Here is a 26,208-nt window from a genome sequence, read left to right on the forward strand (position 1 = left end):
CAAACAGTAAACGATACATTTTTGATAAGAGTGACTAGACAAATTTAAGACAGCAACATTAAAGTGCATGCTGTTTAAATTTAAAATCTTGTAGCATAACGAACTGCAGTTACATATAGGCATAGTGGTCTAACTGTCTTAATAAATAGTTTACCTTACATTTCCTAATGTGGAATGTGAGGATCACTACTGCTTCAGATGACTTTAAGCAGTACAATAATAAACACTTTATGTAAAATATATACTTTATTTTGTATATTATTTCTTTATTTAGTATTAAACTTATTTACCTAGATGTATAAATCCATATTTTCAATGACTATTGTTCAGAAAAAGGCGGAAGTAGAGAATTAACTCAACAGCTTGGAAACACCCATTTCCTCTTGGAGAAGGCAAGGGTCTTTCCTCTTCCCCAGGTAAAAGCTGATCTGCTTTCTGTCACAATAGATTAGTTGGCATTTTCTAGATTTTATATAAATGGAAGCACACAGTATGTACTCTTTTTTTATCTGGTTTATTTCACTCATCACAATTACTTTGATATGCCTCTATGTTGTTGAATGTCAATACTTCACTGTTTTTATTGATCAAAAGTACTTCAGTGTATGACTATATGATGATTTGTTTATCCATTCATCTGTTGACATACATTTGGGTTGTTTCAAGTTTGGGGATATTACAAATAAAGCTGTCATGAACATTTGTGGACAAGTCTTTTCTTGGACATAAGCTTTCAGGTTTCATATAAATAGCTAGGAATGGGATGGATGAATAATGTGGCAGGTAATAGGTTTAACTTTTTAAGAAGCTGCAAAACTGTTTTCAAAAGTGTTGGTTCCATTTTCGTCACTGCCCTCCCAGCAGTATACGAAAGTTCTACTTGTTCCACATCCTCTCCACCATCTTCTAAATTTTAGCCATTCAAATGTACATTGTGGCTTTAATTTGCATTGCCCTAAGGACAAATCGTGGTGAGCAAATGTTCATGTGCTTATTTGTGGTCAGTTTCTCTTTACTGATGAAATGTCTGTCCAAATCATTTGCCTATTTAAAAATTGGGTTGTTTCCTAATTATTGAGATTTGAGATTTCTTTATATAGTCTGCAATTAAGCCTTTTTTGTATATGTGATTTGCAAATATTTTCTCTCAGTCTGTGAAGAAAACATATTTTATTTTCATACTCCTGATAGTGTTTTTGAAAGAACAGAATTTTATAATTTTAATGAAGTATATTTTTTCTTTTATGGATTACATTTAGGTAGTGTGTGTGTGTAGGTGTACATGTGTGTGTGTGTGTGTGTGTGTATATATATATATATATATATATATATATATATATACACATATATATATATTCTTTGCCTAACCAAAGTTCACAAAATTTATCTCCTACATTTTTTTCCTAAAGATTTTATACTTATGGTTTCACATTGAGGTCTATGATAAATTTTAAGTTAATTTTTGTATATTGTGCAAGGTATAGATCCAAGTTTTAAAAAAAAATTTAATGGATGTTTAGTTGTTTCAGCACCATTTATGGAAAATGGTGAATGGCTGACCTTTCTTAACTGAACAGTCTTTGAACTGCCGTTGAGAATCAATTGACAAATGCTATGGACTGAACTGTGTGCCCCACTACCACCAATGCATATGATGCAGCCCTACTCCCCAGTATGATGGTATTTAGAGATGGAGCCTTTGGGAGATACCTAGGTTTAGATGGGGTCATACGTGTGGGATGGAGCCTTTGGGAGATAACTAGGTTTAGATGGGGCCATAAGGGTGGGGCCCTTATGATGGAATTAGTGCCCTTATAAGAAGTGACACCAGAAAGCTTGCACTCTCTCTCTCCATGTGCTCATGCTGAGGAATGGCCATGTGAGCACACAGCAAGAAAGCAGCCATATGCAAGCCATGAAGTGAGTCCTCACCAGAACCCAACCATGTAGGCACCCTGATCTCAGACTTGCAACCTCCACAACTGTGAGAAAATAAGCTTCTGTTGTTGAAGCCACCCACTGTATGATATTTTGTTATGGCAGCCCAAGCTGACTAAGCCAGCAATATATGTGTGGTTGATTTTGGAACTCTTTATTCTGTTCCTCAGATCCGTTTGCCTATGTTGACATCAATACCACACTGCCTTAAGTATTGTGGCTTTAAAATAAGTCTCAAGGTCTAGTAGGTTTAATCTTTTAAATTTCTTCTTTTCAAAATTCTTTTGACTACTCTAGGTCCCTTAAGTTTCCATATGAATTTTAAAACCAATTTCTACAAAAAAGCTTGCTGGGATTTTGACTGGGATTTCACTGGATGTGTAGATCAATTGAGGAGAACAATATTGAGTCTTATGATGCATGAAAATGTTATAACAAATAGAGTATATCTCAAAATTTCTCTTGGAAATGTTTTATAGCTTTCAGTATACAGGTTTTATTTATCTTTTGTCAAATTTATCTCCAATTACTTCATAATTTTAAAGCTATTATAAATGGTACTTTTTCAATTTTTGATTGTTTGTTGCTTGATTAAATTATGGATACCTATATGATTATTTATTGACATATTTGAACATGGCCCTGGGAAGGGGTGGTGAACTTGAAGCCCCTTAAATACTACTTGAAATGTCCTGGAACATGGGGTGAGACAACTATCACATAGCATATTTTCTGAAAGATCTCCCACTCCCATTTCATTGTATGAATGAGGAATGAGAACAATGTGAAGCCAAATACAGCTGGAAATGCTTGTTTCATGTAGATACAGTCTCAATCAGAATACATTAGTAAATGTTACCTTCAAAGATAATTTTTGGATATTCAGATGGTTTTAAAACATTTTTTTCACTCATCACAAGTGATTAGTGTAATGACAATGAATCTAATTAAAATCTTTGTTGCCTGTCCAAAGTATACTTAATAGCAAGTAATTTTTCTTCTATACTGTATGAAGGAAAAATTAAGAAGCAATCATTTAGACTTAGAAAGAATAAAAATGACAGACACAAAATACTAGCCAAGTTCATTAACAAGGAAATTAGCTTCAAATGAAATATTTTTATATCTGTTTTTGAAGAGATTTTCAAATTTACATTACATTTTCTTATCTTACGGCACCTGAAGGAAATTATCTGTCTGAATGACACATGTTGGAGAATAACAATGAGGAACTGAATTGTTTTGTAAGTAGCTCAATTTCCACCACTGAAATGATCTTGTATTTAAGACAGCAGGGATAAAGAAAATATTTTATGGAAAAATACTAAGACTCTGTGATGTTCCCCAACCATCTACAAAAATCTGATCCCTTTTATATAAACAATCATTCAGGTAAGCAGGCCCAAAGCCTTCCTCCAGAAGAGAAGTCCTCTCTTATAACTCCTCTTGCATTTAACAGATTTTTTTTAAAGATGACCAATTTCCTAATGTATTTAAAACTAATGTATCTTGGGTTACTGATCAGTTACTGACAATTATAAAAGCTAAATCAACTTCTAGTGATATATCTGAGTCTACAATGCACACTAAAACATTAACAAGATTATCAAGTAAATTCAAACAACAACAAAAATTGTTTTCTACAGCTAACTTTACATTCCAGGTAAAGGTATTCTTTGGAGAAGTCCAGAGAGCATGTGCTCAAATTTTGTTGATTAAATTAAATTCATTGTGTGTGTGTGTGTGTGTGTGTGTGTGTGTGTGTGTGTGTAGGCTAGGCCAGAGGTGTTCTCATACTACTATCTGTAATTTAGGATGTGTGTGTAGGAGGGAGTTGCGAATATGGGGGGGGGGATGTATAATTATATTTTGTATGCAATATAGCTTCTTCAAAACAAAGATATGATTTCCATAAATCTTCTGATGAGTTCCTTGACAACAGAGCTCAATTAGGCATTGTAGCCTGGACATCTTTATGTTAAGAGAGGAGAGAATATGTCCATATCATAAGTGCCTACAGAACAACAGGTCAACTTCTACATGCCTACACATTTGGGTTCTGTGCTGTGCTGGACTCCCAGGTTCTTACATCGCAGTTGGGGCTTGTTGTGAGTTTAGTTATTCATCCATGCCAGGAGGAACTGTAATCATAAAAGATGATTCAAATGGCAAATGCCTAATAGCAAAATACCTCATCGGGATTATGATGACATAAAAAATATCTTAGTATGACTAGAATATAGATCACGAAGCAGGCACATGGGTGATGAGACTGCAGTAGTAATATGGGAACAGATCTCACAACAAGGAGTGCCACAGACAGCCTTTGAGAAGGAAAATGATCTGAGGCTGGTTGTTTCAGAGACAGTTATGGATTGAATTGTGTCCCCTCAAAAGCTATGTCAACATCCTAAGCCCCCAGACCCGTGAATGTGACCTTATTTGGAAATAGGGTCTTTGCAGACATAATTGAGTTAAGATGATGTTATACTGGAATAGGGTAGGCCCTAAATGCAATGACTGGTATCCTTACAAGGAGAGAGAGATTTTGATACAGAGACACAAACAGAGGGGAGACAGTCATGTGAAGAAGGAGACAGAAATTGGAATGATGAAGCTACCAGCCAAACCTATCAAGGATTGCTGGCAGCCTCCAGAAGCCAGGAGAGAGACATAGGACAGATTCTTCCCTAGAGCTTTCAGAGGACACATGGCCACGGTGACACCTTGAGTTTGAACTTCTAGTCTGCAGAGTTATTTAACAATAATTTCTGTTGTTTTAAGACACTCAGTTTGTGATAATTTATCATGGCCACCTAGAAACTAATACCGTGAACTTATCATAGTGTGTAGAATGGGTGAGAGGTGAGCAAGACTGGACACAGAATGACCAATTAGAAGGACCAACAGCGAAATCCAGAAGACAGAGCATTAATCAGAACTAATCAGAACAGTGATTAGTGAGAATGGCAAGCAGCAGTGAGAATGGCAAGACATAGGCGATGCTGAGAGTTATTTAGAAGGTAGAATCCATAGGATTAGTTATCAGCGATTAGGGAATTTTAGGAAAGAAAAGACTCAGATAATTTCCAAATGTCTGGTTTGAGAAACATTTAGTGCCACAGGGATCACTTGAAAGGAAGACACTTGGCTGGGGGTAGAGAGAAAAATAAATTTAGCTTTGTCTTAGTGCCATTTGAAGTAACTAAGTGATGTCTAAGTGGACTTGCCTCACAGGAAACTGGGTCTGGAATTCAGGAAAAAGTTTTGGGACAACATATAGATATAATAATGATGCTATGACACTTCATGATTCTCCCATAATATCATTTAGCACTCTTTATTTTAATTTCCTGTTTATCTGTAAATCCTCAGCAAGGAAGCAAGTTGAGACCAGAGAATTGAGGGAACTACTTCTTTTGATAACACTGCTCTCCTCAACAGGCCAACCTCAGATGTCACTACTTGTCCCATCTTATGGATGAAGGAGTGATAGTAATAAAGCAATTCTAGCTCTTCCCGGTCAGTTGTGTAAAAAGAAACTGGCCCTAAGTACTGACAGATTTTGGGCTTTGGACCTTAGCCACAAATCCAGGACAAGAGGGAAAAAATCCCACTAGACATTCTGTTACATTTTACATAGATAATCCATTATAATCCTCATAAGAATAATCCTCACTAAAACCATATTAATTATAATCCTCACTACAAAAGACAAAGAAACAAAAGAAGAAAAACCCTAAAAGTTTCAGGTGCAGGAAATAGAGAGGAGTCCTAAGGTTAGAGAAATGAGCTGGAGCTTGGCAGGAGAGCTCATGAAGGGCGGGTGAAGAAGTCCTGCTATGACCCTATCAAGACAGCAGCTGGCCTGTCCCTAGGTTCTTCAGAACCTTTTTTTTTTTTTTTTTTTTTAACGTTGGGGCAGGACAGGAGTAAAGACACAGACGTAGAGAATGGACTTGAGGGCACGGGGAGGGGGAAGGGCAAGCTGGGACGAAGTGAGAGAGTGGCATGGACTTATATATACTACCAAATGTAAAACAGATAGCTAGTGGGAAGCAGCCGCATAGCACAGGGAGATCAGCTAGGTGCTTTGTGCCCACCTAGAGGGGTGGGATAGGAAGGGTGGGAGGGAGACACAAGAGGGAGGGGATTGAATTGTGTCCCCTATACATATATGTATAGCTGATTCACTTTGTTATAAAGCAGAAACTAACACACCATTGTAAAGCAGTTATACTCAAAAAAAGATGTTAAAAAAAAAAAAAAGCAGCTGGGACGGAGCCGTTTATAAGTCCTAGAGTATTTCTTCACACAAAACACAAGCTTTAGAAATAACTCTCTATATTGTCCCAGGTAAGCATCACAGAGGTCTTCCCTGAGAGAAACAGAAACCCAAGCCTTGCAACTGAGATCTGAACTCTTTCTTTCCTATCTTTATGGTACAGGGACAGGATGGTGATAGTGGGAGGGACAGAAAGTACTTGGGGAGGATAAAAAAGAGGCTTGAATTGTATCTATAATATTTCATTTCCAAATAAATAAATGAGTATTAATAAGATTCAAATATTGCAACATATTAAAATGTTGTATCCAGTATTTGTTATATGATTTTATGTGCTATCATTTTACTAATTAAAAAAAATAAACAGGTTAAAAAATGTTAATTAACTTGCCCAGATCACAGTCCATGAGAGGAGAAACTATGGAAATATAGACTTCTAATACCAAACTCTGTTAAACTGACTTGGCTTATTCATTTTTGCATTAACAAGGAAGGGCCTAACATGTGGCCAAGGTGTTCAGAATGATAGACAACAGCTGGGATTATTCCTGGAGGGAGGGGCCCTGCTGACAGAGGTCTGCTATCAAATGCCACCATTCAACAGGGTGGCCCAGGGCTGCATCTGGCACGTGACCTAAGGAAACTTAGAGATCATCTACTTCAACTGGGTCAGTTTACAAATTCAGTAACAGACCCAGAGAGATTAACTGGCTGGCTTAGTGAGTGGATAATTCAAAATTTAATGCTATGTCAATTATACCAGGTGCTCTAAACTGTAGTCAATAAGTAGCAGAACAGTCTTAGGAATGGGGATGATGATGATGATAAATAAAAATAAACATGATGGTGGTGGTGATGATAGCAGCTAACGTTTTTGAGCACTAATCTAAATTCTAGGTACTCACCTGAATGCTTTGTAAGTATCCCCTCGATTATTCCTCACAACAGCCCAAAAAATTAGGTACAATCATCATCTCCATTCAGATCAAAGGAGAGCCTCTCAGGGGATCATCATCTGTAAATTACGGAGTAGATCCCAACCTAGGCAGTCTGACTTCTGTGCTGGAACTCTTAACCATATGCTGTGCTAAAGACTCAAACATTAGGGGAAGGGGGAGGGAGCAAGTGGGAGCTCAATCCCATCTCTCTCAGGTTCAACTTGGGCTTATATATTTCCCATTACTACAGAGGCGAGGTGTGTATTTGGCTTAGAATTTGACATTATCTGATGCCAATATGAATTCTACATGGTGTCAAGTCAGGTAGAGCTCTTGAAGAAATGGTATGTTAGAGTGTAGATGGATTGACTCATGAATTATTGGATTAAACCTGAAGTAAATTCCCTAAACACAACTTTAGTTTTCCTGTATATAAAGGAGTACTTCTGAAAAGAGTAAAACATTTTGCCCTCTCTCTGGTGTGGAAAAACCATTATCACAGCAAAAAAAGAATGCTTAAGCCAACAATACTGAATAATTCGTTTCATGTCAACCAAAAAAAGTGAAAGCAACACCAAATTTTTCTAGTAATGAGATGCTATTGGTTAGTGAATGTTAATAATGTAGATTATAGGATAGTTAGATTTATGACTACCATCTCCTTCCAACAAGGAAATGAATCTTGTCAATTCTAGAGGCAGAACTACATAGTGGAGTTCTGGAGTTTGGTTACTGAGGTCACATTTCAGCTGTCATTCAATTATATACTGTGTGTGTTTAATCAATACTAGTATTACGCATCCTCAAATTTAAAAAGAATGGTCAAGGATTGATTTCAATATTATCAATCTGTCAATATTTTAATGATCTGCTGAACATCCTCAGGAAAATAAAGCAAAAATTCCCAGTACATATAAATTTTATTTGTGAGAAAACAACAATCTGAAATGCCATGTTATGTCCACACAGAGAATGCTGACTATAAAATTTGTCTTCCAAGGATAAAAATCGTAAGGTCCAAGGAAGCATAGCTATTACTCACAAGGATAAACATGGTTGCTCAAAAGACTTTATATCCTAAAGTTACATACATTTTTAAGTTATTTGTAGGGAAACAAGTGAAACAAATCAATCTGATTTGTGAAAAGTCAGAATTTCTTGTGTGAAACATTGAAATTCAAAGAAAAGATCAAAAAAAGAACACAGAGACACACAGTGAAAAACAGGTTAGTGACTAGAACAGCAAAACATTAAAATGTCAAAAAATAATCAAAACAAGCAAATAACAAGGCTAAAACTAACAGGCTTCCTTTGTTGGAATCTAGTTACAGAGTTTTAAAGAGGCACATCTATTGATATAAATCACAAAATGGCAGCTCACAGGTAAAATCGTGTGCAGAAGTGTTTTCTAGCAGAGGTTTTTTTTTTAAATCAAGTTACAAAATTACATATCTTTTTCAGAACCCAGTTTTTTCTGTGTTTCTTAAAAAAAAAAAAACAACAACAACAGCATAGCAATGAGCTGGAGCTCAGTAATTGATGTGCTTAATTGTATAAGTCTTTCTAGTTTGCCACCAGTTTTACTCACCTTATTTTTACTCATTGACATTGGGTTGGCCAAGAAGTTCTTTTGGGTTTTTCTGTAACGTTATGGAAAAACCTGAACATTCTGGCCAACCCAATACATTACCAGCCTGCCCCCTGTAGTCAGGTGAGTTCATAAGCCCTTATGCACCATCAAACTAACTCAAGTCATGAAAGTGATCAATTGCAGAAAGGACTGCAAGATTGGGGATCATCAGGGAGCTTCATTTGTTCACTCACTCATTCGTTCATTCAACAAATACACGTTGATTTCAAAAGTGCCAGATACTGAGCTCAAATCAGCATATAAGTATTTGGGATTTCTTTGCATCAAGATAATAGGCAGTCATAGATCTGGATGTGTACCAAGATGTATGTGATAGAGCTGAGGACAAAACAATGATGAATTTTAGGAAATGAAATAAGAAATTCTAAAAAGTGCTAACAATTCGCTAAGAATTGCAAGGGTCTCAAAGGATGGGGATTCTAAAGAAGGAAGGGGTGGTCAACAGTGTAAAACTATGGCTGAGCAGTGATATTAAATGAAGACAGAAAAGAAAGACAATTCTATGATGTAAGTAGCAAATCCCTGGTGATGTTTAAGAGGGCACACATAGAGTAGGCTGATAAAGCCAGGTTAGGTGGTGAGAAGATAAGCATAGAGGGCATGAGAAAGAGGGATGGAGGGAGGTTGGGGGGTAGGTATGATGGAAAATGGTGAGGGTGGGGTGAAGAGAAGGCCAGTGAAGAGGACTGAATATGTACAAAAGAGAGATTTGGTACCAGACAGTTCACAAGAATAACCATATGCTAGAATGAATTCAATCTAGATGTAATACCATTAACTTAAATTTTGATATCAGAGCAAACTTTAGTAACTTTTCTGTAAACCATATCCCCAAGTTCACTTCCTGGGACACATTCTGGGAAAGTGTTTTCACTCTAAACCTTTCTTTAGTTAGCACCAAAATTCACTGACAATAAGCTACAAAAGAAAATCTGTCAATTCTCAATTATGTTTTATTTTCTGGTGTTCCACTTGTGATCTCAATCAGAAATGACTGAAATGTTTCTGGTTCTTTGGCTCTGCTGGAAATGACATTTTCCACAGAGGCATCTAATCTTGGACCAATGAAATCAGGTGATATTATTCTCCAGAATCCTCTACATATATAATAATCAAGACAGAAAGATTAAAGTACAAATGGTATGTAAAATGCCTTTTGAGCTCACCCACAGCGAAGCTGGATGTGATTTACCTTCACCTGCACCTCATCTTCCACCTCCACTACCGTAGCTAGTGATGAAAACCACCACCCAGAGGTGAATCCCAGAAAGGCTTCATTGCCTTTTGATGTATTGTTTGTACAATCAGGTTTGGAGACGTCAAAATTCTCAGCCAATCATCCTCCTATGATTCCGAGTAAAACTGTCGTACAAAATAAGCTTAGGAGAGACTTCTCCCTCTCTTTTAGAGTCTTTGTAGAGATTATAATTAAGGAGAATTTTTCCTATTGATATAAAATTATATAAAATGATTGATTACAGATGTTAACCGCTCAATTCCATAGCCTACCCAAATAGGTTCTAAGTCCAGCTGGAAATAAATAAAATTGATCGTCAAGGGTCTGTGTCGGACGGTAGAATAAGCACTAAACACCCTATTGTGCTAGAAGCTTAATATGTAAGACAAATTTATGTAGCATTCAACCAAAATCTTTGTAACATGTGATCCACTTACCCCTGCAAGGCTTTCTCTCCAAACCAATCTCCTTTTCCTAAGGTTCTAAGAAAGACTGGGTCTTCACTTGGCGAGTCTTCACGAGTGACATTTACCTAGAAAGAGAAACAATGAAAGCCTGTATCCACGGCATACACACTGGATGATCAAATAAACACTGATTAATGATGTTTGTTCTATTTCTTCTTTCTTTTTTTTTTAAACTTATTTTCATGAAGAGAAAAAGTACATTACCACTAAAGGGGACAAAGAATAATATCGCAACTTCACATGCACCCCAAGAAGTAATCTCCATGTATTTTGTTATGCTTTCAAGTTGTTGTCAAGGAATAATAAATTATTCAGAAATTTGAATTTCACTCAAATCTTCAACTCTATTCCCACTTCCAACTTTCTATGAGGCAATCACTATGATGGATTTAGTAGTGTTCCTCCAGTCTTTTTTTATGTGTTTATATGCATGTGTTTTAAAAATATATGAATAGCATAATACAGTATGAATTATTCTGCGACTTACATTTTTTCTCTTATCATTATTTTATTTATTCCATGCTATTATATATAAATCTAGTTTTCATTTTAATGTTTTAGTGTCTTCTTTCATCCTATATTTATCAATTTCTTTGCAGATGGACGTTTATACTGTCTCCATTTTTTGGCTTCACTTAACATCTTTCTATACACCTCTCTACATGGACATCCCAGTTTCACTAGGACATGCCTATCTCTTTGCCAAGAAGAAGCCAACCTTCATTCAAAGGCCAGTCACATTTCCATGAAGACTTCCTGCAGGTCTCTACCTGACTACTGTCCTCATGATCCATATGTTTCATTCAGCAGGAGTTCTTTTTTTGAAGATATATAAATTACATATGTGTCTTTATTTTACCATAATGAATAGTATGCTCTTCAAAGAAATGGGCATTTCTTTGATATTCTCTGTAATTTATAGTAAGTACTCAATAAAGAGTAGTAAACTGCACGAACAGAAGAGCTTCATTACTAACAAGATATCTCCGCCCATACAGGACTTGGGAGTTGGGTGATAGTCCATTGAAAGCAAGTAATAATGTATTTGTTGAATGAAGACATAAATGTAGTAAATTGTACCTTTGTGTTAATTCACTTCCCCCTAAAGTTCTACAAATATAATACTGGCTACGTGTCATTTAAAAAGTTTAAATAGTTAAAATTCACCTACCTGGAAAATGTAATGAAATAGAAAAACTAATTTCTTGAGACAATGCCAGACACTTAAACACATTTTAAAATACTATGCTTCAGGTTTCTGAATTTAGAGACTGGATGTCAAAGACCAGAATTTTTATAAGTATTAAAAAGGTCTATGCAAGGTGGAGGGAATTCAATTATTACTCTCCACTGACCCATTTGATTACTCCTCCACATGGTGTTTCAAAAGCATGGAAATGCAGTTTTTAACACTTAACCACTGAGCTATATAAGAGAGGTACTCATATGCATACTGATGAGGCTTTCACAGATGTGAATGGAAATATACTAGCCCAGTGGTTCTCAAACTGTGTGTGTGTGTGTGAGTGTGTGTGTGTGTGTGTGTGTGTGTGTGTGTGTGTGTGTGTGTGTGTGTGGTGGGGAGAGGGGGAGTGCAGTCTTGTTTAAAATAAAGGTTACTTAACTCTTATTCCTGAGGTTTTGATTGAATGGGTTTTGGAAACCTGCATTTCAAAAGATTAATGTGGGTGATTTAGATGCAAATGTTCTACAGACCAACCTTTGACAAACACTGATACACTGTTTCATTTCTGAACCTCAGTTTTCTTATCTGCACAATGAGACAACTCAACAAAATTACTTCTGTCAGTCCCCCTGGCTGATGAAAAAAAGTCAATGATTAACTTAACTATAAGTTAAGCTCATTAATTCAAATTAGATATAGGGATACAAATAACTGTACATTTGCCATTTGGGTAACAAAAAAGATTATAAACTCAAAATGGCAGATTTACGTGAGCCATGGAGAAATGTGGGTGGGTTTTGAAATGTTCTTAAAAAATATGTTACTGAAATGCAGTAAGAGACAGAAAAAACGGGTCACCTATGGAATAAATCACATTCTGCTTATATGATAAATATGAGGAAAAATCTATCTCCTATAGTTCACATATGTGAAAAAACAAGCAGCTCAAAGAGCAAGAATAAAAGTTCTCCTTTAAAGTTGTAGTTTCCACAGTTTTTCTTTATATATATAATGAATCATTCTAAATATGCACAGACACCAGTCATGGACATTTGCATCTTTAATTCTAAAAAAGAAAATTCAAGGTAGAAAAAGTTATATATACAGATATAGCTTCTCTAACCTTGACCTGTATACATAGTCTTTTCACCTACACCATAAAGTACTTTATGATCCACAATGCTGTGGAAGGGAACTAGCTATGGAGTCTTAAAGGTAATATTTAGTCTATTTGAACCCATTACCCCACCACCTTGCCTGAAAAATGGGCGGGCTATCTCATATGGATGTACTTGTGCTCTATGTGTGAATTAAATGAGAACGTCAATGAAAAGCATCCTCTTAATTCTGAGTGCCCCCCAAAGTTGGTTCTTTTTTCCTTATTTTCCCCTTTGTTCCATTTCTCTCACTTCCTACTTCAGAAATTCCATGCATTTGATTGCAGTTATCCCAAATCACTACCATTGCTCTTGTTGACATAAAATGCTATTTAGAACTTTAACTACTTTTAGTTCCAGGTAAATAAAAGAGAAGGTGTTTATTTTTATAATCCTTTTACTTGTCTATATATTAATTTTTCTATAAAATATATGCATGGTATTGTAATTTCAAGATTTGGAACTATTTTTAAAATTATATATATACACATAATTTTTTAAATTAAGAATCAAAATAGAAATTAGGTATTTTAAATGGGACACATAAAATTAATCTTTAAAACCAAAATCTTCAATAAACAATATCAATGTGCTCAACCAACATGTTTAACCAAAAATAATTCAAAAACAAATAAAATGTTTTAGTACAGATTCAACAGGTTTTATAAACAAAGCGATGTTTGTTGTAAAGAAACATGGAAATCAGAGATTTGTGGGGCAGACCCAGCTGGAGAATAGGGTTGTCAGGTGAGCATTTTCCTACCTGTGTAATAGATTATAAAAATGAGGAGTTTCCAAATCAAAGCATCTCCCTTTTCAAACAATGTTCTACACACATTGCTCAAAAATTGCCCTGTTATTCCAAAAAAAAAAAAAAAAACACAAATGTTCCCTAATGTAGAAAAACACTTTTAGGAGCTGTATCTGATAGTTTGGGGCATGTACAGGGAAAGAATATTTTTCTGAGCTTGACGTTTGCCTGCATTCCTTTAGTCATTACTTAAATTCAGGGTGGCTCAGACCTATGACTCCCCTGAGTCTGGTTTGACAACTGAACCTTTTGTGCAACACAGGAATGAATTAGAATCTCTCTCACCATGTGTCCACTTCTGTCCCCCCAAACATCTCTGGTGAATCTTATGTTCGTGCTTCTCTTTCTGGTACTTCTACTTTAATGAGTGTGTGTACATGCACTCACATGCACCTCATTCCATGCATAAATACCATATATTTTCCTGGTTTTAAACTTTATATAAATAATATCATACCACACATATCCTTCAACTTGTTTCTTTTGATTAGCATTGTATTTGAGATTTATCCAATTCATCCATGTTAATATATGTAGCTGTAGTTCATTTCCTGTTTGTATAATATGCCATTATATGAATATTATATAGTTCATTGATTCTTCTCTATATGTAAATGTGGGCTTCCTCCAGGTTTATTGTTGTTATATACTAGTCTGTTGTGCTATTAACATTACTTATGAACATTTTTGCATGTTTTGTGGTGTCCATGGGTGTTTCACTAGGATCAAAACTTACAAATAAAAACCAAGGTTATAAAGTATACGCATCTTCAATTTTACTAGGTATTGACTCAGTCTTGGTACAAAGATGTCACACCAAGTTATATTTCTACCATCGGTGGATGAAAGTTCATATTATACTATATTGTCATCAACACTTGATATTGTCAGACTTTGATTTTTTGCCAAAAAGGTCAATATCATATGGCATTTCTCTGATTATTAATAAAAGTAGGGTATTTTTCATATTATTTTATGGGTCAGTTGTATTTCTTTTTTGTGACTTTTTTGCCTATTTTTCTATTGAATTAATTGTCATTTTTTTATTGATTCATAAGACGGTAGTTTAGCTTTTCACTGTATTTATGATGTCTTGCCAAAGCTATTAATTTCAATGTAATCATATGTAACCACATTATCGCTTATTGTTTGTACTTTAAAATTCTCATTTAATAAAATTTTTCGTATCCCAACATGACAGAAGTATTCTCCTAATTGTCTTTTGATTTTTTTTCTAATTTTTTCTTTTGCATTTAGGTCTGGAATTGACCTTATTTGTACAGTGTGAGGTCAGGATCCAAGTTCATATATCTCCCTATGGATAACTAATTGTTTTGGAATATGTATTGCCCATGCTCTCCTAACTCAAGTTCCCATAGATCTTGGACCTTTATTTGAGCTCACTATTCTCTTATTCTGATATATTTATCTAGTTCTTAGTAGAATTAAGACATTTTCTTCTTTACCTTATAATAAATCTTTATATCTACTGAAGTAATTCTCACCAATATATTCTTCTTCCTTTCAAATGTTTTAGCCATTTTTGTCTTTGCTCTTCATTCTAGTGTCCTTTTTTCTTTATCATTTAAAAATTTCTTATACAATTTTTAAAGGTTACTTTCCATTTACAGTTATTACAAAATACTGGCTATATTCCCTGTGTTGTACAATACATCCTTCAGCCTATCTTACACCCAATGGTTTGTACCTCCTACTCCCCCTCCCCTACATTGCCCACCTCTGACTTGTAACTACTAGCTTGTTCTCTATATCTGTGAGTCTGCTTCTTTTTTGTTACATTCACTAGCTTGTTGCATTTTTTAGATTCCACATATGATATCATACAGTATTTATCTTTCTCTGCCTGACTTATGGCAAAATTTCATTCTTTTTATGGCTGAGTAGTATTCCATTGTGTGTGTGTGTGTGTGTGTGTGTGTGTGTGTACATAAATATATATATACACACACAATACATCTTCTTTATCCATTCATCTGTTGATGAACACTTAGGTTGTTTACATGTCTCGGCAATTATAAGTAATTCTGCTATGAACATTGGGGTGCATATATCTTTGTGAATTAATGTTTTGGTTTTTTTCGGATATATACCCAGGAGTAGAACTGCTTTCATACGGTAGTTCTATTTTTAGTTTTTTGAACCTCCATACTGTTTTCCACAGTGGTTGCACCAATTTATACTCCAATCAACAGTGTACAAGGGTTCCCTTGTCTCCTTGTGAGCATTTGTTATTTGTAGACATTTTGATAATAGCCATTCTGACAGGATGTGGCTACTAAGAAGCTGAATATTTTGTTTAATTTAATTTAGTTAATTTTAATTTAGTGACTTGAGACTAATGGCTACCATGTTAGGTTGTGAAGATATAGAATAGTTCCATCAACAGAGGAAAAAGTACTGAACAATGCTGATCCAGCTAAACTTATATTAATTTTAATAATTTATCTGTCTACATAAAAAACTCAAACTAAAATCACACTACCTGTAAATAATTACTGTTTATTTCTTCATTTCCAAACATCTTTTTCTTGACTTACTGCAATGGTTGGGGCGTTTAGTTACACAGTGAACAGAAGTGGGGATAATGTGCATGTTCGTTCTTGAAATGAAATGATTCATGTTTCACTCTGATATTATATATATATATATATATATATATATATAATGTCACACACAAACACAATTTCCATAAGAGCATACTTCCCATATTCAGCAACACTGAATATTGTGTTAAGCCCATTTGTTTAACCAACATGCTTAAGCCCTTGTGAATTCTAAGCAAAGCCATGTGGTTTTAAGTGGCATTTAATGAACAAGAATTTTTGAAATATTTTTTTCTAATGGTAGCATACAAGATAAGTTAAATAGAATCAGAAAATCAAAATGTAGCATACAAGATAAGTTAAATAGAATCAGAAAATCAAAATGCTTTTGAATTATTACTGAAACTCTGAAATTTTGTCGACCAATCCTGTTCAATTTTGGTTCCACTTATTTATGGAGACATTTTTTTTTTGATGCAACACAACTAGAGGGACATAGGCATCAAGTTTTATCAGAGATCTTTTTCATGCTTAATTATGAATCCTTGAGTGCTTTATGGTTCACTATTGGGGGGAACAAGTCAGGCTTCCAGGCAATTGGAATGGACTGATTAAAGTATAAAGAACTAACTCAGCTTCTACCTGAGGCAGAACTAGGTACTCTAGACATCACTGAAGCATTCTGTCCAAGTTTTAGAAAAATCAGTTTGTATAGGTTTAATGGGGAAAAAACAAATATTTCCAAGTTTATTTTATAATGCTTTTCTCTTTGTGTGAATGTGCTTTATAGAAAAATAAAAACTGTTTTACTCTTAAATAAATGAACTTGAACAAGGGGAAATCCATCTGTAGTTGTACAGCCCCTGTTGTGTGTCTGTGTCTCACATTTTCTAAGGAAAAGCCAGGTTGGTGGTAACAAAGAAAATATCTTTGTCAGAGTATCCTTTATAAATTCTTAAATGTACATGAAAACAAGGTGACATCTGTACACCTAAAACAACACACATAATTTTAGAAAATTTCAATTCTACAACTTATTTGCCTGCTCACCTGAACCTACTCTCATTCTCTTATCATTTTCTATTCCTTCCTATTGGGACTTAAGTGTGTTCACCTTCTGCTTCTTAAAACTTATATAGTAACTCCAATACATTAATATTAGAATTCATATAATTAACATACTAAATCAATCATAGATTATTATATAATTAGTATAATTAAGAATCATGGCAGCTAAGTTGTATGACCTGAAAAAGAAGGTTAGGAAAAATCTATGCCTGGTTTAAAAAAAAAATCTTGGATGTGTCAAAAAATTCCAATATATTCTTACTACTTCTCTCCCAGAATTCCTACAGTGGTCTGAAATACTGCCAAGGGAATCAGTTCCTCTGGTGTAATATCCATGCTATTTCTATGTATACATATTACAAAACTCATAAAATAGCACCACTAATGCTCCTGTGTTCAGCTGAAACTGGTTACAAACCACAACTTTTTAGGCAGTGCTGGAATTTTCAGTAGTTTGGTAGCCACAAAAGCCTGTCAGAAATTCATCTTAATCGATAAACATATCATTCCATGACAGCAAAGAATTAGCAATATAATATAAAAAAATAAATCTAGGATTGCCAGGGCAAAAAGCCCCCCTGTGACCAATCAAATAATTTACATCTATTAGAATTTTCAGTTTTCCCTGATTCTTCCATTGATATTAAGAACAAAGCAATAAATGGTAAGCTCTAACAAATTATATATAAACCTCAAAATCTTAACATTTCTTATCCTCTAACATTGGAAAATACAAGGTATAATTTTACCCATAACTGGTCAGATGTCATTTCATGTTGCTTTTTAGGAAGCCAGTCCCTTGACTTCTATTTCTATCCCAGGTTTTCTGATATCAGTCAAAAGAATAGGTATGAAAAAGTATAAATATTATTTTCTTCCCTTTAGTGGGATATGCCACCGGTGTAAACATTGACATATGCACATTTAAAATTCACAATTAGTCCAAAGAGAATTCTCTAAAATGTGACCCAACAAAATCTATAATCTTTCAACATATCCTGTTCACTGTGGCTCTGTTAATCTCTCTTGCCTATTTTACATGAGCCATAAAGTCAGTCATATTTGTTAAATTAGAAGAAATAAATTTACTTATTTTTTTAAAGTGATAATTATAAAAGTGAAAACTGCCATATAAATCCCCTTGTACCTGCATTTCCTTCCCCGTGTTTTACTTTACTTAGTACTTATAACTTCTTTTTAAGGATCACTTACTGTAAAGCAAAATAAGTTCAAATACATTGCACATAGTGAAATGACACTTAAATGCAAAAATGATTAAGACTTTACTGTTGAAAGGAATTTAAGGTATTTTTAGCAATATAATATTAAAGTATTAATCTACATGTCTTCATTTTCCAATTCTCTCAATTTCATATTCGGGTTTTTAAAGTTATTATTTATAATATTAAACTTTTTAAAAATATGTAAGGAATAAATTATGATTTTTTATTTATGTCCCTGTCTACCCTATATTTACCCCTTCCCCTATACTTAACCACTTCTAATAATTTCTTAGTATCCATTAAATATTTATGTATGAAGATACAATGAAACATGAATATATTTACTTCCTGATTGGCCTCAGAGAGTTATATAACTCGCTTAGGGAGTACTAAAACTAGGAAGTTTCATAGCTGGATTCAAACTTGGGCCATCTGATTTGAAAGTCCAGATATTTAATTATTACAATATTACTGCTCCTAATGACTGGATGGATTCTTTTTTCCTGTTAAAGATTTTTTTTAAGCAACCTTAGTCTTCTCTTTTTTAATTATTATGGAAAACTTTCCATTTATGCAGACATACCAGTGGCATCTAGCATCATGATTATTATACTCTAGAACAAAGGCTGTTCGCTGGTCTTCAAAGTTATACTTTTTCTTTCTTTCTCCACATTTTCAGGAGATACATTCTCAAATATTTCTTTATCAGTTTCAGAAAAGAAAGAAACCTCAAACAGCTCAACACCCTGCACACGTGCTCCTCCACAGGTAGCTGATGAACCCCAGGCCCCCCTTGTGCATCTCCTTCTCATGCTACCAGGGCTTACCTTTCCTTTGCTGATGATAAAGAAGGTGTCCCCTCTTGCACCTTGCCTGATGATATATTCCCCGTTTTCATAGTGGGTCTAAAAAACAGAAACAGTAACAGAAAGAAACATTAAGAAAGAAGCAATTTACTAAACAGCTCAACCTCTTCAAATATTAGCTCCTAAGGGATGGAATCACCCTCATGGTGGTATACCCGAGCTTAGAATCCATCATTATTTAAAAATGAATAATAGTCAGTGAACACAATAATTACAAAGAAATCTATCCTCCTCACTTTAAAAACTATTTTGTTAGTGCCGTTTTTCTGGGTGATTATATTCATATCTTTAAATTCATTCATTTTAATAGCTGGATGAAAATATTCTTTTCTCCCATCAACTGAGCATGAAATAAAACAGCAGAACTGATCATTAAATATGTCTTCCTGTATTATCTGTCATTCTCATTCGGTTTTAGTATTCCTGTAGTGACAGAAAAAAAAAAAAGGCTGAGAACGTACTATGGCATGTAGCATTTCTAAAGATCTTCATTTTGAAACCAAGTTGACTTTTGGTGTGGGTTAGATGGCACTAGTTCCTTTTTAAGGCACTGCTTCAGGCTTTAATGTCCTGCTGCAGCAATTTAGGTTTGGCCTTGTCAAACAGAATGTCTTTATTTTATGTACTGAATTCTGGTCCAGCATCTGTGAGCTCATAAACCACCAAACAAGGGGCAAAGTCAGGCAAAGTAAAGCAAGAAGATGATCACAGTCAGTGTGTCAGTATTCTGATTCGGGCACAGTGACTAGGTCAATTCCCAGGGTAAAGACTGCTCCTGCAATGAACAAAAGTAATTTCTATAAGGAGAGGTGGGAGAAAGTATATTGCTGGGTCAGGAGGTATAACAGAAAAATGAGAACTGTGCCATCTGGCCCTATCTTTCTCGGCAGTTTAGCAAGGAAGCCATGTTTTGGGAAAGAAAACATTACTCTGTACACTCCTTAGGAAACAGATTCCATGGTTTTCAAACAATACTCACCAGGCTAATGGCTGTGATTTGTCATTATACCTCAACACTCTTAAAATTACCTTTCATTAATATTTCATATTAAGAATAGCCATGATTTTCTGGGAATGTAAATTGATACAGCCACTATGGAGAACAGTATGGCGGTTCCTTAAAAAACTAAAAATAGAACTCCCATATGACCCAGCAATCCCACTGCTGGGCATATACCCTGAGAAAACCATAATTCAAAAAGAGACATGTACCACAATGTTCATTGCAGCTCTATTTACAATAGCCAGGACATGGAAGCAACCTAAGTGTCCATCCACAGATGAATGGATAAAGATGATGTTGCACATATATACAATGGAATATTACTCGGCCATAAAAAGAAATGAATTGAGTTATTTGTAGTGAGGTGGATGGACCTAGAGTCTGTCATACAGAGTGAAGTTAAGTCAGAAAGAGAAAAACAAATACCATATGCTAACACACATATATGGAACCTAAAAAATAAATGGCTCTGATGAACCTAGGGGCAGGACAGGAATAAAGATACAGACATAGAGAATGGACTTGAGGACACGGGGAGGGGAAGGGTAAGCTGGGATGAAGTGAGACAGTGGCATTGACATATATACACCACCAAATGTAAAATAGGTAGCTAGTGGGAAGCAGCCACATAGCACAGGGAGATCAGCTCGGTGCCTTGTGACCACATAGAGGGGTGGGATAGGGAGGGTGGGAGGGAGGCACAAGAGGGAGGGGATATAGGGATATATGTATATGTATAGCTGATTCACTTTGTTATACAGCAGAAACTAACACAACATTGTAAAGCACTTATACTCCAATAAGGATGTTAAAAAAAAGAATAGCCATGATTTTCTTAATATACCAAGAAAATTAACATACTACCTAATGTTACTTTTTTTTTTACTCTAAAGTAATATATTTTCCTACTAACAAGTTTTTTAAGTAAAAAAGTTCCTCATTTCCCTTTCCCAATCTCAACCATTAGATGGTAAATGCAGTCTGGTGTGTATCTTTCAAGACTTTTTCCTGTGCTTTTAAACATATATATCTATGTGCATACAAACAATTATTTCTAAATAAAAATAAGATCAAATGATGCATATTCTTCAACCGACTTATTTAACAAAATATCTGTGTTCCATTTTCATATCTTGTTGCTTAGAATGCAACAGCGGGAAGCAGGTTTGAAAAACAAAATCACAAGAGTCTATTTTCATATATTCATTCAAGAAACATTTCTAAGTGCCTCTGAGTCAGGCCTGGTTACAGGTGCTGATGATACAAGATGAAAAAGATAAAAATCTCATGTTAGCACTGTCACATAGAGCCTTCTTTGATAGTGTTAATGTAAACCTGCACTGTCCGATACAGGAGCCACTAGCCACATGCGGCTACAGAACAGTTGAAACGTGGCCAGCGTGACTGAGAAACTGAATTTTTAAATGTATTTAATTTAAATTAGTTTAAGTTTTAATACACACGGCTAGTAGCTATTGTATTGGATAGCACAGGTAGTAGATAAAACTGACAAGGGAAGAACTACAATCTATAGCAGTAGGGGAGGGGGAAGGGTGGAGCGTCTTTCCCACTCGTGATGTTTTTTACTTTGTGAATGGAGCTCCATTAGTAAAACTCAGGACCTTTTTCTGCCCTTTTCCTCACTCTGCACCAGAGGAGACAGTGTAATTTATCTGACTGATAAATTTGGAAGTAATCTATATGCTCATCTCAGACGCTCATCACTTCTGGATGGGAGGTAGTTCCCCACAGAGGGCTGGCATTCTCTGCTGCTTGTCTAGGGGAGGAATCTTCTCCCTAGCATAGTGAAGTCCTGCCCCTGTCTGGGCGTCTGTGACAGGACAAGTAAGTCGGCCCAAACAGCACCCAGCTTGGAAGCCTGTTTGTCTTTCACTCCTAAGCTACATTCTCTAGCCTAGAGTTTATTAGTGATAATAGTAATATTTTAGTCCCATTTATTTGCCTCCAGTTGAAAATGAATGCACCAAATCTTTCTTCTTTCTTTCTTTCTTTTTTTTTAGACTTGAAAGAGCAGTTTATTATTTCTCTTGGGACTGTATGCTAACTAGATGATTCTTTGGCTTCCCATGCTGTCGGCTGGGATAACTGCAAGGTGTAATGCCTCACGCTTGTGGGCACTTGATGCTGGTGCTGGCTGGGGGCACAGCTGGGACTGTCCATGTCTGCTTTTCCCCCACGGGAGCCTCTTTATGTGGCTGCCCAGTCTCCTCCATATCATGGTGGTCTGGGAGTGGGCCAACTTCTTACATGGCAGCTGGCTTCCAAGGCTGCAAAAGCAGAAGGTGTCGGGCCTTCCCAAGACCCAGGCCAGGAACAGGCCCCCTATCACTTATGCTGCATTCAGTGGGTTCAAGCAGGTCCCTGGGCCAATCCAGGCACAAGGGGAAGGGACTGCACAAACATGTGAACCCCAGGAGATGTGGTGCATCGAGGACTGCCAAAACAGTCTGGCACACACCTCAAACTTCAAGTGTATAGAACGGAGCTCCTGGCATCCTTTTTCTAGTCCTGTTTCTCTGCCTTCCCAGTATCAGCAACACCAGCTCCATCTTTCCAGGTGCTTGGGCCAAACACCTTGAAGTCGTCTTTAACCCTTCTATCTCACAGTTCTATCCACAACTGCTCTGTTGGCATGCTGGCTGCTCCACATTCAGAGAATGCCCAGAACTCAACCACACCTCACGTCTGCTGCTATGGCCACCATCTTTTCTTGCCCGGTCCAAGCAGTCACCTTCTACCTGGAGTCTCTGCTCCTGCCTGGCCCTTCAGTGCTTTCCCCACATAGCAGCCTGGCAATTCTGTTAACACACAGTCAGTGCCTGTCCCTTCTCTGCTCACACCCCTGCAGGGGCCCCTAATGCACAGGTACAGGGTCCTATAGGGACTTCAGTGCACTAACAGCTTCTGTCCTTTTGCTTCACCAACCTCACCTTCCACCCCTCTTCCTCTCATGTCTGTTCTGTTCACACCACTTCCCTTGATATTCCTTGAACATTCAGGCCCAGGCCCACCTCAGGGCCTTTGCACAGGTTCCTCCCTCTGCCTGCAATGTGCCTACACACCAAATATTTATGACTCCTTCCTACCTTTACTCAAGTGTCACTTTCTCAGAGACCTATCCCAGCCTGCCTTTTCAATCTGTTCTCTCCTCTGTACTTGTGACCCTCCTTGAATTAGTTTTCTATGTAGCACTTACCATCAACATCTGTCGGGCAGAAGAGACTGCACCCTTGGGAGAGGGAGGAGATCAAAGAAGGACGAATGATGGGAGTGTGGGCAGGATTAGGGGATCAAGCAGTGTTGGAGGTAAAGTGTCAGGGAGCAGGATTGCTGGACCCTGTTCAGAGGTGGAGCCATGTGACATATAAGCTCAACAGGAGCTGGAACTGTGGCTTCTGATAAGGAACATCCACTGCCAAACCCCTTGCCTGGTCTGGAGGGAGCAGAGGAAGAAATACTCTGACTTCTCTCTTCTCCACCCTCTGGTCTCCTGCTGGGGCACCCCTTGGCCGAACTCAGCTGGAAGTCATGAGACAAGGGAGCCTTCCCATTCAGGTCAGCTTCTGGGCAGACAGAAGTGCCAGGAAGAGTGAAGTGTTTCAGCCCCACGTTTAACATATCATTCATTTAATCACCTGTCAGCTGTCTCCGCCACGAATGTCAGCCTATGGGGGATTTTTATGTTGTTCCCCGCTGTGCCCCTTGCAGCTATAAGAATGCCTATCTGTGAACTAAATACTTATTGAAAAAATGGTTTAAATTATAAGGATATTTAGTCTCTCATGTAAAAAAAAAAGTCCGGAAATTAAGCAATTTCAGGGCTGATCAATTTGTTGGTACAACAAATCCTCCAAACACTCAACTTCTTTCTCTCTTTCATTTATCCTCACTGGATGGGTCGTTATGGTTCCCAAGATGACTGCCACTGCTCCAGTCATCACAGCTGGGTCAGAAGCAAAAAAGGCAAATTTCTCATCTTACCATTCCTTCTAGGGAAAAGAAATCCCAGAAATCCCTAGCAATCATCCTTTTATGTCTCCTCTGAGTTGCATGCCTGTTCTTAAATGAATGTCTGGCACGATGAATAGAATTATTCCCAATGGTTCTCATTAATCAAGGTCACCCACTAGGGCTGAAAAGAAACCATTTAAATGAAATCAAAGCTCTGGCAGTGGGAAAATAGAAAGGAGGGATTGGGGAGGCACCCAAGAGGGTATTTACTTCATGGACAAACCTGAACAGTCTCTGAAGGATCAGGGCTGAGATGGGGGTGGAATACAGAGGAAGGGCTAGTAAAGCCGGGATTCTAGGCTGTGAGAGGACTTAGAGTCCATGGAAGCTGTCTCCACTGAGCTGTGGTTAAGGACAGAGAGGCACCTGCCTCTGGTGACAGTACAGAGAGTACATGAGAATTAGGGGAGAAAACCAAGAACTACAGATGGCACCTCAACCAAAGAAGCAAATGTGTACAGGTCCAAGCAGCTCCAAAGTGGAAGGGGCTGCCCCACTGGCCAGGAGGTACCACATACCAAGCACACACCAGTGGAAGCTAGGTGAGCATGGGCCAGAACATTGCAAAGGAGATTGAGGTGACTATCCAAGGATGCCTGAGGGACAATTTTAGGCACGCTTTCAGCCTTGAGATGCTGTGATTCCCTGACAGGTTGTGTTTCCCAAAAACGGCCACAAAATATCTTCCATTCCACCAGCTCTCCTGCATGGTGACTTTGTGATTCTCCCATTAAGAGTGGAGTCTAATTCCATGAAATATCTAAAAATCTTATATGTTCTGGTATGATGTTATAAGTCATAATTCTAGTTACTACTTTAAAATGTATATCTCAGAAATAACTAAATTTCCTTGTCAATTGCATTATTATGAACTTTCATCAAATCTTTAACCATGGTCATTTTTAAGTCTTTTGTCATTTACAGACAGTTCTGGGTGTACTCTGATGCTTTTGCAAAAATGTTCCTATAAAAGGGTTTCATCTTCAAGGAATTCATGGAAAAGACTCTGACAAGTACAGGTTTCTGTGCTTATAATCATTAATCATTAGAGAAATGCAAATCAAAACTACAATGAGATATCATCTCACACCAGTCAAAAAATCTATAAACAATAAATGCTGGAGAGGGTGTGGAGAAAAGGGAACACTCTTGCACTGCTGGTGGGAATGTGAATTGGTACAGCCACTATGGAGAACAGTATGGAGGTTCCTTAAAAAACTACAAAGAGAACTACCATATGACCAAGCAATCCCACTACTGGGCATATACCCTGAGAAAACCATAATTCAAAAAGAGTCATGAACCACAATATTCATTTTAGCACTATTTACAATAGCCAGGACATGGAAACAACCCCTAAGTGTCCATCGACAGATGAGTGGATAAAGAAGTTGTCGCACATATATACAATGGAATATTACTCAGCCATTAAAAGAAACGAAATCGAGCTATTTGTAATGAGGTGGATAGACCTAGAGTCTGTCATACAGAGTGAAGTAAGTCAGAAAGAGAAAGACAAATACCGTATGCTAACACATATATATGGAATTTAAGGGAAAAAAAATGTCATGAAGAACCTAGGGGTAAGACAGGAATAAAGACACAGACCTACTAGAGAATGGACTTGAGGATATGGGGAGGGGGAAGGGTAAGCTGTGACAAAGCAAGAGAGAGGCATGGACATATATACACTATCAAACGTAAGGTAGATAGCTAGCGGGAAGCAACCACATAGCACAGGGAGATCAGCTCGGTGCTTTGTGACCGCCTGGAGGGGTGGGA

At 36.8% G+C, this 26,208-nt stretch overlaps 1 protein-coding gene across 2 annotated transcripts in view; it reads right to left on the reverse strand.

Moving 5' to 3' along the window:
- Positions 1-26,208, reverse strand: part of PRKG1 (protein kinase cGMP-dependent 1) — a 1,182,918-nt gene that overhangs the window by 182,301 nt on the left and 974,409 nt on the right. For both annotated transcript variants that reach the window (XM_027111907.1, XM_027111906.1), the window contains exons 6-7: positions 19,353-19,430; positions 10,487-10,581 (exon numbers count right to left, since the gene is read on the reverse strand). In XM_027111907.1, the coding sequence (XP_026967708.1) occupies positions 10,487-10,581; positions 19,353-19,430 (173 nt within the window). The remainder of the gene's footprint in view (positions 1-10,486; positions 10,582-19,352; positions 19,431-26,208) is intronic.

The sequence above is a fragment of the Aethalodelphis obliquidens genome, unplaced genomic scaffold (genome assembly GCF_003676395.1).
Source record: "Aethalodelphis obliquidens isolate GAN/ISIS:26980383/991018 unplaced genomic scaffold, ASM367639v1 scaffold11, whole genome shotgun sequence".
NCBI lineage: Eukaryota > Metazoa > Chordata > Mammalia > Artiodactyla > Delphinidae > Aethalodelphis > Aethalodelphis obliquidens.